The sequence below is a fragment of the Procambarus clarkii genome, chromosome 75 (assembly GCF_040958095.1).
Source record: "Procambarus clarkii isolate CNS0578487 chromosome 75, FALCON_Pclarkii_2.0, whole genome shotgun sequence".
Lineage (NCBI taxonomy): Eukaryota > Metazoa > Arthropoda > Malacostraca > Decapoda > Cambaridae > Procambarus > Procambarus clarkii.
Genome location: NC_091224.1, coordinates 22,756,576 through 22,771,339, shown reverse-complemented (window position 1 = coordinate 22,771,339; position 14,764 = coordinate 22,756,576). Strand labels below are relative to the sequence as shown.

General features: G+C 40.5%; 1 protein-coding gene across 2 annotated transcripts in view; it reads left to right on the top strand.

Annotated features, from left to right (window-relative positions):
• The first annotated feature begins 135 nt into the window (after positions 1-135).
• The window catches only part of LOC123771713 (OTU domain-containing protein 5), a 31,301-nt gene continuing 16,672 nt past the window's right edge, over positions 136-14,764 (top strand). The window contains exons 1-5 of one of the 2 annotated variants that reach the window (XM_045764415.2): positions 136-404; positions 8,864-9,057; positions 9,974-10,223; positions 13,372-13,482; positions 14,387-14,542. In XM_045764415.2, coding sequence (XP_045620371.1) covers positions 273-404; positions 8,864-9,057; positions 9,974-10,223; positions 13,372-13,482; positions 14,387-14,542 — 843 coding nt within the window. In that variant the 5' untranslated portion in view covers positions 136-272. The remainder of the gene's footprint in view (positions 405-8,863; positions 9,058-9,973; positions 10,224-13,371; positions 13,483-14,386; positions 14,543-14,764) is intronic. The other variant, XM_045764416.2, reaches the window with a different exon arrangement.

The window sequence follows — 14,764 nt, the reverse complement described above, 5'->3', positions numbered from 1 at the left end:
CACGGCGTCTATACCGCCACTCAGGAACCCATTCCCAAGTCATCACTTCTCCCAGCTCCACCAACTCCATTTCATCGGTTCTCTTTCGTTAACTTTATCGCCATCTATAGATTCCAAGCCCCGCCGGTGGTCTGTCCTCTGTCTGAAAACAAGGTTCAGGCATCTATAGCCCATACTTTCGCCATTTTCTGGACAAAAGCTCGGGGGAATAAATCGGAATTCGGGCGCGAGATCTGTGTGTCGGGGCGGCGTGAGAGGCGAGAGTCGTCGGGATGACCATCCTACCCAAGAAGAAGCCGCCGCAGCAGGCGTCGGGCTCGGCGGAGGTGGAGGGCGGCGAGGCGGCCGCCACCTCCACCCACCAGCACCAGATGCCTATGGGGTCTCTGCCCAACCATATACAGGTGGGCCTATATACCATTCTTCTGTCCCTCACTCCCACTACCTCCCTGGTCTTCCAGCCCACCAGCCCCATGAAACCCCTAGCCCCTCTACCCACCTACACCACATTCTGGTGGGAGGGGGGGGGGGAAGGGGGGGAGGGGGTGGTCATGTACTCTCAACCCCATCCCATGCAGGTGAATCCATCCTAGCCTAATCCTTCTATCCATCGTTTTGTCCCAAACATTCAATGCACACACCATCCTGCCCCAAGCACCTCACTTTTGACACCTTTGAACGTGGTGGACATCAAACTCTTGCCTCTCCGATTGTCACCATAAGATGTAGTGATTATTTAGTTCACTGTAGGCTTTATATTTTTGCTGTTCGACAAGTTTGGTCTTTGATATTCATCCATGAGATTCTGGATTTTGTTACTCTTCAGGAGTTAGGAGGGCACGTGACACATTTATTAGTCTGAGATTACCTAGTGTTAATAGATTGTTCGTCAGTCATTATTTTCCATTAGCCGCTTTCCCCCCCCCCCCCTTCCTACATAAGCATCCCCTGATACAAGTAAACCCCTGCACCTCGTGACATAGGTAACCTTCTGGGCCCTTGAGATAGGTAATTCTCTAATGTAGGTAACTCCCTGACATAGGAACACCCATATATAAATAACCCCTAACATCAATTTTCCTTGATATAAATAATGGCATATATTACCTCCCGATACAAATAACCTTTTGATATCGATAACCCCCTGACCTAGATTACCCCTAATATAAATAACCTTGTGCTATAGATAATTCCTTGATTTAGGTAACCCTCCCTGACCTAGGTAACCCTCCCTGACCTAGGTAACCCTCCCTGACCTAGGTAACCCTCCCTGACCTAGGTAACCCTCCCTGACCTAGGTAACCCTCCCTGACCTAGGTAACCCTCCCTGACCTAGGTAACCCTCCCTGACCTAGGTAACCCTCCCTGACCTAGGTAACCCTCCCTGACCTAGGTAACCCTCCCTGACCTAGGTAACCCTCCCTGACCTAGGTAACCCTCCCTGACCTAGGTAACCCTCCCTGACCTAGGTAACCCCTACCTGACCTAGGTAACCCTCCCTGACCTAGGTAACCCCTACCTGACCTAGGTAACCCCTACCTGACCTAGGTAACCCTCCCTGACCTAGGTAACCCTCCCTGACCTAGGTAACCCTCCCTGACCTAGGTAACCCTCCCTGACCTAGGTAACCCTCCCTGACCTAGGTAACCCTCCCTGACCTAGGTAACCCTCCCTGACCTAGGTAACCCTCCCTGACCTAGGTAATCCTCCCTGACCTAGGTAACCCTCCCTGACCTAGGTAGCCCACCTGATCTCGGTAACCCCCTGACCTGGGTAACACCCTGGTATAAATAGCCCCAAGACCTCATCTTGGGGCACGACCATTACAGCACCCTCTGCTGTATACAGCCATACACCTGGAAACCAGATGTTCTTCTAGGAGTGTTGCCTAATAGCATGGAACAGAAGGGGGATATAATATTCCAATATTATTCATGGTCATACTTTTGATGTTTCCTCATATTTGGATGTGGGATGGAACTCTGTGTGTAATTACCTAAGTGTAATTACCTAAGTGTAGTTACAGGATGAGAGCTACGCTCGTGGTGTCCCGTCTTCCCAGCACTCTTTGTCATATAACGCTTTGAAACTACTGACGGTCTTGGCCTCCACCACCTTCTCACTTAACTTGTTCCAACCGTCTACCACTCTATTTGCGAAGGTGAATTTTCTTATATTTCTTCGGCATCTGTGTTTAGCTAGTTTAAATCTATGACCTCTTGTTCTTGAAATTCCAGGTCTCAGGAAGTCTTCCCTGTCGATTTTATCAATTCCTGTTACTATTTTGTATGTAGTGATCATATCACCTCTTTTTCTTCTGTCTTCTAGTTTTGGCATATTTAATGCTTCTAACCTCTCCTCGTAGCTCTTGCCCTTCAGTTCTGGGAGCCACTTAGTAGCATGTCTTTGCACCTTTTCCAGTTTGTTGATGTGCTTCTTAAGATATGGGCACCACACAACAGCTGCATATTCTAGCTTTGGCCTAACAAAAGTCATGAACAATTTCTTTAGAATATCGCCATCCATGTATTTAAATGCAATTCTGAAGTTAGAAAGCATAGCATAGGCTCCTTGCACAATATTCTTTATGTGGTCCTCAGGTGATAGTTTTCTATCTAGAACCACTCCTAGATCTCTTTCTTTATCAGAATTCTTTAAAGATTTCTCACATAATATATAGGTTGTGTGGGGTCTATGTTCTCCTATTCCACATTCCATAACATGACATTTATTAACATTAAATTCCATTTGCCAAGTGGTGCTCCATATACTTATTTTGTCCAGGTCTTCTTGAAGGGCATGACAGTCATCTAAATTCCTTATCCTTCCTATTATCTTAGCATCATCAGCAAACATGTTCATATAATTCTGTATACCAACTGGTAGATCATTTATGTACACAATAAACATCACTGGTGCAAGAACTGAACCCTGTGGTACTCCACTTGTGACATTTCTCCATTTCGATACATTGCCTCTGATTACTGCCCTCATTTTTCTATCAGTCAGAAAATTTTTCATCCATGATAGAAGCTTACCTGTCACCCCTCCAATATTTTCCAGTTTCCAGAACAACCTCTTATGTGGAACTCTGTCGAAAGCCTTTTTTAGGTCCAGATAGATGCAGTCAACCCAACCATCTCTTTCCTGTAATATCTCTGTGGCTCGATCATAGAAACTGAGTAAATTCGATACACAGGATCTTCCAGATCGAAAACCATACTGTCTGTCTGATATTATATCATTTCTCTCTAGGTGTTCTACCCATTTAGTTTTGATTAGTTTTTCCAATACTTTCACTATTACACTTGTCAATGATACAGGTCTATAATTGAGGGGGTCTTCCCTGCTGCCACTTTTGTAGATTGGAACTATGTTAGCCTGTTTCCACCCGTCTGCTACGATTCCTGTACACAGGGATGCCTGAAAGATCAGGTGAAGTGGAATGCTGAGCTCAGATGCACATTCTCTCAGAACCCATGGTGAAACGCCATCTGGGCCAGCTGCTTTGTTCTTACCGAGCTCCTTAAGCATTTTTTCCACTTCGTCTCTAGACACCTCTATGTGTTCTATGTTGTTCTCTGGAATTCTTATTGTATCTGGTTCCCTAAAGATTTCATTTTGTACAAACACACTTTGGAACTTTTCGTTTAGTGTTTCACACATTTCCTTTTCATCTTCCGTGAATCTATTTCCCATTTTCAACCTCTGAATATTATCCTTTACCTGCAATTTGTTGTTTATGAATTTATAGAATAGACCTGGTTCTGTTTTACATTTGTCCGCAATCCCTTTTTCAAAATTTCTTTCTGCCTCCCTCCTCACTGCCGTGTAGTTGTTTCTCGCATCTTTGTATCGCTGGTATGTTTGGGGGTTCGGCCTCTTCCTGTATTGATTCCATTTTTGTGTCTTTCGGTCTCTAGCCCTCTCGCAATTTCTATTGAACCAATCCTGTTTCCTAGTTCTGCATCTCTGTTTTGGTATAAATTTTTTTGTGCCTTTATCATATATTTCACAAAACTTGCCATACATCTCATTCACTTCCTTGCCTAGCATCAAGTCTGTCCAATTATACTCACTAAAAAAATTTCTAAGGTCACCATAATGTCCTCTCCTGAAGTCTGGTTTTTCAACTGCTTCAACCTCCTTATTTTCTTCCAGCTTATAACGCATTGCATACTTTATTCCCAAAAAGACATGGTCACTTTTACCCAAGGGAGGAAGGTACTGAATGTCAAATATCTCTTCCTCCTTCCTGGTAAATATCAAATCTAGCATGGAGGGAACGTCCCCTTCCCTCATCCTCGTAGCTTGTTTAACATGTTGATACAAGAATGTTTCCAGGATGAGGTCTACAAATTTACAGGTCCAAAAATCTTCTGTTTTAGCTTCATATGCTTCCCAGTCTATGGATTTCAAGTTGAAGTCACCGACTATCAACAGTCGTGATCTATCGTTATCCACTCCCGCTATAATCTCTCTCATTATTGTTATAAGACCTTCACGTTTACTATCTAGCTCCTCCTTTGACCATGTGCTGCTTGGCGGTGGACTATATGCATTTATCATCATTAGTTTATCATCCTCATAGCAGATCTCTAGTGCTATTATGTCAACTTCTTGTGGATTGGCAATCATTATTTCCTTCACCTTTAGGTGTTCTTTTACCAGCACAGCAACGCCACCGCCTTTCCTAATTTTTCTGTCCCGTCTCCAAATTGAGTAGCCCCTTGGGAATATGACCTCATTTAAAATTACATCTTCAAGTTTTGTCTCCGTGAGTGCAACAATGTCTGGTGTCTGCAGCTGTATTACATCACTTAACTCCAGTATCTTCGATCTCACTCCATCTATGTTGGTGTATGCAATCTTCAGGAACTTGTTCCCCCTCTCCTTATTCTTCACTCCCCCTCTCTCTATTGATTTTGTTGGTTTGCCTTTATGTACCACTTTACTGGTTTGCCTACCCCTATCACTTTGTAGAAAAAAGAATTTATTTCTTCTTCACTCCTGCTCTCATTTAAATGTTTTGCCTCGGCGAGGTTCAGTTTCAGCTTCTCTCTGTCTTCTTTTGAAAGATCTCGTCTTAACGACCACCCTTTCCCATCCTCATCCCTTTGCAATTTTCTAGCATTCCTTAGTACTTCTTCCATCTGTTTGGCACCGTTTAGGGTGATCCTCAAAGGTCGATCTTTCCCTTTTACGTACCTGCCTATTCTCCTGTAGTCGCACACATTCTCTCTGTTTGTAAGACCTTCCACAAGGCCAACAATTTTATCTACTACTTTAGCTTCTTCTACAGCTCTTTCTGACCTAGATGTTATCGCCTTTTCTTTGCAGCCAAAAATGATCAGGGACTTACTCCGATCAACTGTGTTTTGCACCAACTTCGGGTTAGATGCCAATTCTTTCCTCACTTCTAGCCTAATGTTTGTTTTATCTTGGTTGCTGCAGTGTTTGACTTCCTTTACTGCTTCTTCTATTTTTTCCTTCTCCTTGGCCACTTGTGCATAAGTGAGTTGCATATCTTTCTTGCACTGTTCTATTCCCTGTGTAACTTCCTCCATCTGTGCTGACAAAAGCTGTTTCTCCTGTTGAATTTCCTTGCCTAACCTATTGTAGTCATTTATGTTTAAATTTACTTTAACTTCTTCCAAAGCTATTTTTAAGAGTTTATTTTCTTCTTCCATGGCTTTGCAATTTGTTTCCAATTGATTCTTATCCTTGCGCAAGTTTTTCACTAAACCCTCAAGACATAAAACTTTGCTATTCAATTGGTCATTACTTTCTTTCAATTTACTAATTATTTCTACATGAGAGTTCACTATAGTATCTAAATTTACCAACTGTTGTTGGTAAATTGCATGTATAAATTATATTGTTGTAAATTGTATTGTTGGTTGGTGTGTTGCATGTATACTGTGAGCATTCCCATGTCAGTTTCTGGAGCGATATCTCCTCTTTCAAATTTTACCATAAACTTAATTCGGTATTTTAGTTATGTAGCAATGGCATTTGAAGTTATGCTTGTCAAACCTAAAAAAAAATTCAAATGTAACTAGTTTTATATCTTGGCAACAATAGTGCAGCCATCTTGAAGAACTGAATGATTTTAATTTCTCATAAAAGTACTGTGCATAAAGTCCCCAACTTCCAACAGGAATGTGTTCCTAATTTTCCACCTAAGTCAATCGACTGGAACTCAGAGCTCGATTTCCTATAACACAATGCTACAAATGTGAGAAGTTCCCTTAGCAACAATTACCACATTTAAAATACAGTATAACTGAAATATGAAGAATGTTAAATAAACACTTTATTTACCTTGAATACAGGCATTGTCTTTTTATGCTAAATATGACAATTATTGATGTGAGAGGGTAGAGGGGAGGGGAGAGAGTGGGGGACGAGGAGGTAGAAGGTAATAACCCAAGCTTTTTCATGTCACAATTAACAACACCGCACTTTTTGGTTATTGTAGGTGACTTCATTGGTGCTGAATCTTTCACATGTTCTAAAACTTTAGTTTTGCCTTTGATAATGGTGCTCATTGTGGATTTTACTCCATACACATGTGCAGTCGGTGTTAATATTTATTCTTTCTATAATTGCCTTATGTTCATTTTAATTTCCAAAGTTACTACTCTTCTCTCTGCCTTCATGGGGGCAACACCAACACTTTGTCTCTTATCAATCATGATTAGGAGTATTTTTACTTAAAAATGCCACATTTAATTTTGGATTCCATATGACACTTGAGTTGAAGCATAAAGTAGCAAACTGAGGAAGTGTGGGAAGGCATTGTCATCTACCTCCACTGCAGTACCAATTTGTTGGCAACTGAGTAAGCAAGAGTCATCATAAGTGGGAGAATCCCTGTTTGTTAATGCTGTTTTGTATACCAGAGTCTCGTCAGAATTCAAGATAATGAGAGAGTTATTTGGCAGTGTTGATGGAAATAGAGTATTAAAACATTTTGGGGGTGTTATGTCTTTACTTTTGGAAGGACTTTTATGCTATCCAAATAAATTACGATACTGGTTGGAGCAGAGGCTTTCTGTATGGCACTTCTCCGTTAATTATCGTGTACAGCCCTGGGAACAGTACAGTATACAGTATATTTGGAATAATAAATTTCTCTGAAGAGAGTGGGAGTAACTTTGGTCATGTTTGACTTTTTATTATATGTTTTTATGTTTATCTTTTGTTTGCATCCTTGTTTGTTTGCAAATATTTTTATTGTTTACATTCCTCTCAGAAAACAGATGTCACATGGGTTGAAGGGGAGAGTTTTGTATAATCTCGCGATTTAAGTTATACACTCATAGGCTCTTAATTGTGAATGGTCTGTTGTATGGGGTGTTCTAAACCAGTAGTCGCCAACCTTTCAGAGCTCAGGAATCACCAAATTCATCATTATTAATCCCGCGGACCACTAATGTGAATCCCGCGATCACTTTAACTCTCAAATTACACATTAGGTTTTAGGTCCATGTCAAGGTGCGCACAAAAATTAAAAAAAATTCTTGATATTTTTTATATTATAAAACATTAATAGTACTTCTGATTTTGAGAATGAAAAATTATAATTATTTTAGTTTTGCCATAGTGAGGTGAAGAAGTGTTGAAAATGTCAAATTCTGAAAATTTAGTTTCTAGTAAACTATTTGTAGCAGATAAATGAAATATTTGGAGCAGAGTTATCCTTATCACAAATATTTTCATGGTGCATAAAAGTCCTTAAAATCTTGCGTAGCATCAATGTTTCCAAGCATTGGCATCAGTAAGTGATAGTGATGCATCTGAAATGGTGCCCGTTTCTTTAATATTGTCCAGGAAGGTAACTAAAGCTTTCAAGAGTTCTCCCAATATGCAAACGATTACCAGAGGTCTGTATGCCACAAGGTTAATCCCAGAACTAAGAGGCATGAGTTACGAGGAAAGACTGCATGAAATGAAGCTAATGTCGCTAGAAGACAGGAGAGCTCGGGAAGACATGATCACAACCTACAAAATTTGAAAGAGGAATTGACAGGGTAGATAAAGATGAACTGTTTAACATGGGTGTTACACGAACAAGGGGACAGATGTGGAAACTGAGTACCCAAATGAGCCACAGAGACGTTAAAAAGAACTTATTCAGTTTCAGAGTAGTTAACAGATGGAATCCATTAGGCACTGATGTGGTGGAGGCTGACTCCATACACAGTTTCAAATATAGATATGATAAGAGCCCAGTGGGCTCGGGAATCTGTACACCAGTTGATTGACAGTTGAGAGGCGGGACCAAAGAGCCAGAGCTCAACCCCCACAAGCATAACTAGGTAAGTACATCCAAAGGGCTATTTCCCATCCACTTGCATAAAAAGCCTTTTTCAAAACATATAAGTTATGGAACACTCGGGTATAGCCTCTTGTCTCATTGGAACATGGGTTTGTTTATACCTTGTTTGTCCTGTCTTATTCTCTTTTACAATGTTCACTGCCTATTAACCTCTAATTGGCTGCTCACTTAACAAACTACATTATCAGAATCCATGTCTCATTATTCATGCAACTTTAAGTCTGATGTCATAACTAGAAGATAATTGAAACAGTGTATTTTGTATGATTTAACCTGGACAAATATTTTGTATGTGCAATGTGCAGTTTGAGAAGAACATTTTAGTGATTTTTTTTTTAACTTAACCTTATACCCTTATGTTTGAGATTAGATATTTGTTAATCAAATTAAGTTCTCAGGTATGAAGTACGAATAATTTTGCTGATATTTTGACTGAGTGATACAAAGGTTCATGAGCACGTGTGTGTGACAACGTTTGATTGGCAACTCGTGTGTTTGATGTCGAGCCTCCACCAACAGGCTGGGGAAGGGACGAGCCGGGGCACCTTGTATTTATCATCACAGTCACCACCCCCTTGCTGGCCCCCCCCACCTCCCACGTCAGCACCCCGGGAGGAGAAGCGCCCATCCCACGCATCTCCCTCACATTTTGAAGATACGCATGAGAGTGGCCCGTCACACAGTAAGCGCCGCTACCGAGCCAGCCCCCTCAGGTATGATAGAGGGAAAGACAATATTGGGGGAAAATAAAAATTACACAATTGGCTTTACGTGTCACTCAGTAATGCATTTGCTTCAGGAACTCTGTGTACACTGTTTTTGTCTAAATTCATCATCATTTGCTGATGATACTGATAAGAAAACTAAACTAAATTAAAATCCATATATATTTCAAAATAACTTTAATTCTTAATTTGAGTTAAAAAATATATACTGTACACTGCAGACAATGAGTCACAATAACGTGGCTGAAGATATGATGACCAAACCACATGCCAGAAGATGAGTAGACAATGACATTTTGGTCCGTCCTGGATCATTATCAAGTCGATTATCACAATCGAATTGATAATGGTCCAGGACGGACCGAAATGTCATCGTCTCCTCATCTTCGGGTGTGTGGTTTGGTCATTGTATTGTACGCTGTTCTCACTACAGTATATTGATGATAAATTATAAATTATTCATAATACCACTTGCCTCATGAAGACAGTCCTGTACATTTCTGTAGTTTTATAGCTTCAGGGCCCCATCTCCATACTAAATAACTTCTTTATTAATATAAAATTTGTTGATACAGGCTTACCTTGCATGTTGAGTTGACAATTTTGTACTGGCATATTTATAAGTAGAATAATATTACTTATATTTTTATTATGTTTTAATCACACAAAAAAATGCCATAACTCACTGGAATTGGAATTGTTTTTAAAGGTGACTAAATTATATACAATTAATCTTTGATTGTGTACTCTTCACAACCTGAAGTAAAAAGTAGCTGGAATTTAAACAATATACTTAATATAAAATTTTACTGAAGAAAGAACTGGCCATGGATTAATATTGATAAGGTACTCCCAAGTTGTTACCCTTAATCAAAGAAGGGGCTGATGCCATGGATGCTTACAGAAATGTGCGTCCCAAACACCGCGACCATAGAGACCACCGGGGCAGTACCTCACCACCTTACCCGAGTACAAGTAGTGGGTGGAGCGTGACACCTGTCAACCACCCCCACCCCCATCCACACCCTCACCCCCATCCACATCCTCACCCCCACCCCCACCAACACCCTCATCCACATCCTCACCCCCATCCACACCCTCTTCCCATGTCCAGCTCCATCACTCCTGCCCTTCCCCCGGCTCTCTCCCCGCAGGTGAGTTTGGCCGCATGTAGAATAAACGTGGTGATGTTGAGTTTGTAAACGTGCTGCCTTTATGTCTCTGGAGCAGTTAGGAGCACAATGCATGCACATAACATAATATTTTAGCTTGCAGAAATACCCTCTTTTTGGATGTAAAAGAGCAACTCCCCATTCACCCAATACTGTAACGCATTACTGTATATCTTACATTTTCCTGCCTCTGTACTGTTCTTTCACTTTCCCCTTACTGTCCAATTGCTGTATTTGTCTTTATTTTTTGTGAATAATTTTCTTACTAGGTTAGATTATCCATAAGCACGAGTAGAGTACTTACAAGGTCCTTCCTCCTGCTGACAGCACCAGTCTCCAGAGTGGAACCCTAACCTTGTTTACTGTTAAGATCAAATTACATGGAACTTAACATGGTTTATATAAATTTTGTTCGAATTTTACCTTCAAATTTTTGTATCGGTCATTCTTTTCCCCACGTTCTTGTTTCTCAGCGATGTAAATGACAACTGTGATGCTTGCAGGATTGGCAGATTTAACAAGTGGATTCCTCCTGTAAATGTGTCTCCATCAGTAGCAGAATATAATATAATATCTATTACCATATGGGTTTTACATTCACAGAGTCCAAAGAATTTCGGTGCAAATCTGTGCCGTTTCAATGGAATATTCTGCTTAAATGTCTCTTGAAAAGAACAAGTGATTCATTAATCACTACATTCTGACCTGGTACAAAGAAATCTCTGAACTTTCCTCTCAGATCACTGAACAGGTTACTTACTTTCCACAGTCTATCATTTGCACCCACGTTATCATTATTTTCAAAATTTAGGCACCTAAGAAATCCATTGTAAGGCATGTATTTCCTGAAAACTGGGGTTGTAACAATGCTGTCTTTGTAGCAATAATCCTGTATGACATATTTTACTGAATGTTTCATCAGCATTTACAGTGCAGGAAATACATTCATTTCAGGTACAGTGGTGTCTTTCCAATGTGGCAAACTTGGGGATTGTAATAAGCAGTTTGTAATTAGTTTTACTGCATAGCGATTGGTTTCATCAACAAGATGTTTCATCAACAACTCATGAAAATAAGCCACAAAATACTCATTTTCACTATTAACTTTTCATTTTCACTATAACACCTATATCTGTATCATCAAATATAAGTTTCTGGTACAAGAGTGTCACAATCTTCCCACATGAGTACACCCATGCTACTTAAGGTGGCACCAACACCACAGGTCTGTCTTCTAATGATAAAACTGTTTGCTGAGGGATGAAGATCTTCTACCTTGTATAGAGCTACCACAAACAGTTGAAATTGAGGCCACTCCTCCCTCAATTTCCTTATGGCTCATCACATGTGTCCCTTTACAGGGCAAGCTGCGGACAGTGCAAACTTCCACTTAGTAACACAATGAGAGCTGCTACCACTAGGTTCATCTATACTATTAGTATCCAAACCATATCACTGAACCCAGAAAAAGAGTAATTTTCCACGTACTGTACTATATTCAAGGTATAGAGGAACGGCAGATCGCACAGCTGGTGATATGAGAATAGTGTTGACCTGGGATGTGGTGGTGGTGGTGTAATCCTCATACTGGGCACTGTATCATCAACATGTCTGTGTCAGAATTGCTCGTGTCCGATCATTGTGTTAGGTCATTATCTGGTCTTGGATCATTACTATGACTATCAAGGTCAGGTTCATACAATACCTCTGTGACTGATTTTTCAACCACGTGACCTGTGGGTGACCAGGAGCTAGATGCACGTTTGTCATCTATGGTTGCTCACTTCAAACTGAGCCTTCCCATAATCATGGGGCATGCTGGGAATTTTTTTCGAGGTCAAAATTCAGGCTCACTAGAGGCCTTAGGTATCCACTTGCTACCCAAGTTACTCAATGCAAGTTTTGACTCGTATGTTATACCAACAACTGACCTTTCTCGGTAAGCATACCACCCGTCAACCAAGATATCTCGGTGAGCGCAGTACAGGGGTTAATGTCATGGTTAATAATTAAAAAAAATAAGTCATGGATATCAGGGATTCAGATTCGATCCCAGTCTACAGCCTCAATATTATCTCAAATACATCACATTTTTTTTTATTTCATTGTGCATGTTGAACTCCTGATGACACCATGAGCCCCACGTACCTAATGTTTGCATGCAGGTATGAATGACCAGGAGGTGGGGCATAAAGAGCTAGATCTCCTTGACTTGGTGGCTTCTTTTAATAATTAATTAGAGACTACCCCAAAGTTGCTGATAGGTAAGAAGACTCATTTAAAATCATTTAGAACCTTGTATATCATGTATATAAAACCAATCCTGGAATATGCGGCTCCAGCATGACGTCTATACCATGTCAAGCATAAGACGAAGCTGGAGAAGGTTCAAAGGTATACCACTAGACTATTCCCAGAACTAAGAGGTATGATTTATGAGGAAAGGCTGCATGAATTACACCTCACATTGCTGGAAGACAGAAGAGTTTGGGGAGACATTCTCAGGGAAATTCTCAAGGGAATTGGCATGGCAAATATGGACTGATTATTTAGCATGGGTTGTACTCGTACAAGGGAACTCAGGTGGAAACTGAGTACGCGAAGGAGCCACAGAGACATTAAAAAGAACTTTTTCGGTGTTTGAGTAGTTAATAAAGGGAACACATTAGAAAGTGATGTGGTAGATTGATAGTTGAGAGACGGGATCAAAGAGCCAAAGCTCAACCTCTGCAAGCACAACTAGGTGAGTACACTGTTACCCATAGCAGGAAAATGGCTGTCTGATTAAGCACTAGAATGTTCAGTTTTTGCCAGCCTCTGTAGATAATTCTCATAGAATATATTGAATGTTGTTAATTTTTTCTGTACAGTATTAGAATTTACACATGATAAATGCTATCACCATTTAACCAGGTGAGGTAAATATATACAATTGGTTACAGAAGAAGCCAATATTGAAAATGGTTACACGAGAATTTATTATTACAGTATACATTCATCTCTACTGTTTTGCTGCCAAAATTAAACCTTTCATGTGTGTGAAATAATGCTGACACCCATATTCTACATACAGAACTCCCAACAAAACACTATGTACTACAGGCACCTGTAATGTCCCTTGATATTATAGGCCGGGCCATCACAACCCCCAGATGAAGAGGACAATGACCACAGTGGCTACAACAGTGGCGATGAATATGAGCCGTTTGGGTGGAACCTAACTGCAGATCAGTGGGAAGAGGTAGGTGTATCTCCTTATCTGTACCAATTGGTGACATTCTCTATGCAGGCAGCCCTCAGTTTACACACACATTTTATTCATGTAGAGACTGTGGAAATAAAAGCCAGATACCTACAAAAGTCCATTTTTTCCCATGCATTAAAATTTCTATTTAAACATTATTAATGCTTGCCTCAGTTTCTAGCCACAAATATAAAATGAAATGATATCCTGAAGGCTTGGTATGTCTATGGATGACTTTCATTACCTTTCAATGATTCGAAGGATCATTGTCCTGCAGAGAGCATTGTACACCTGTGGATTAAAGTGGATTATTCATGTTAATTTGAGCTAAACCGTAGTGGTTAAGTCAAGGGGATTGTAAGGTGTCCCAGCTCTGGTGTGATGATAATATAATGGTAGAGTTTAATGTGGATTAGTGCTTGCCTGAATCTGTATAGTCTTCCAATGTAGCTTTAGGCTATAGCTGTTGTCTCATTAACATATGATACTTGTTTAGAAGTCTAGCAGTTTCATAACCCAAGATCGTGTTGGAGCTTTGGATGGCAATTGGCTATCTGATTTTTACTCCACCTTCGTTTTCTGCAAGAAGTGCCGGACCAACTGGGCTGTAGTGAATGTGGGCCTGTGGGACGCTCCAAGCAACAGCCTGGTGGACTAAGCTTTCACAAGTCAAGGGTGGCTCTGGGCCAGGCTTGGGGAGTAGAACAACTCCCAGAACCCCATCCAGGTACAATCCAGGTACAAGGCAGACTATTCCTGTTTATTTGGATTTTGTCAAGCTGTGGTGATTCTCCATTTTCTAATCCATTTGGCTGATAGTATTAGCTCTACAATTACTTTTCTTGAACTCGCCAGTCCTGAGCCCAGCCATAGATTAGTGTTATTCTTTTTGTTCATGCAGAAAGAGCGAAGGTTTGAGAAGAAAATGAAAAAGAAGGGTCTGATGATCAAGAAGATGCGCGAGGACGGTGCCTGTCTCTTCCGTGCAATTGCTGACCAAGTTTATGGTGATCAGGATATGCACAGCAGCGTTCGAAAACACTGCATGGATTATATAGTAAGCCTCAGGTTTAGTAAAATGTGATCAATGCTGTTTATTGTTGAATTCACATTCTACACTGTTTTTGGAATATACAATTTATGAAATCCTCTTGCCATGCTTCAAGGGTTCTAATTCTTAAACTTAAAGGTTAATTAAGACTGTTTATATCTGTCTTTAGCCATATTAGCTCTATACCATCCTAAATAACTTGAATGATGGTAGAAATAGAATACCTTT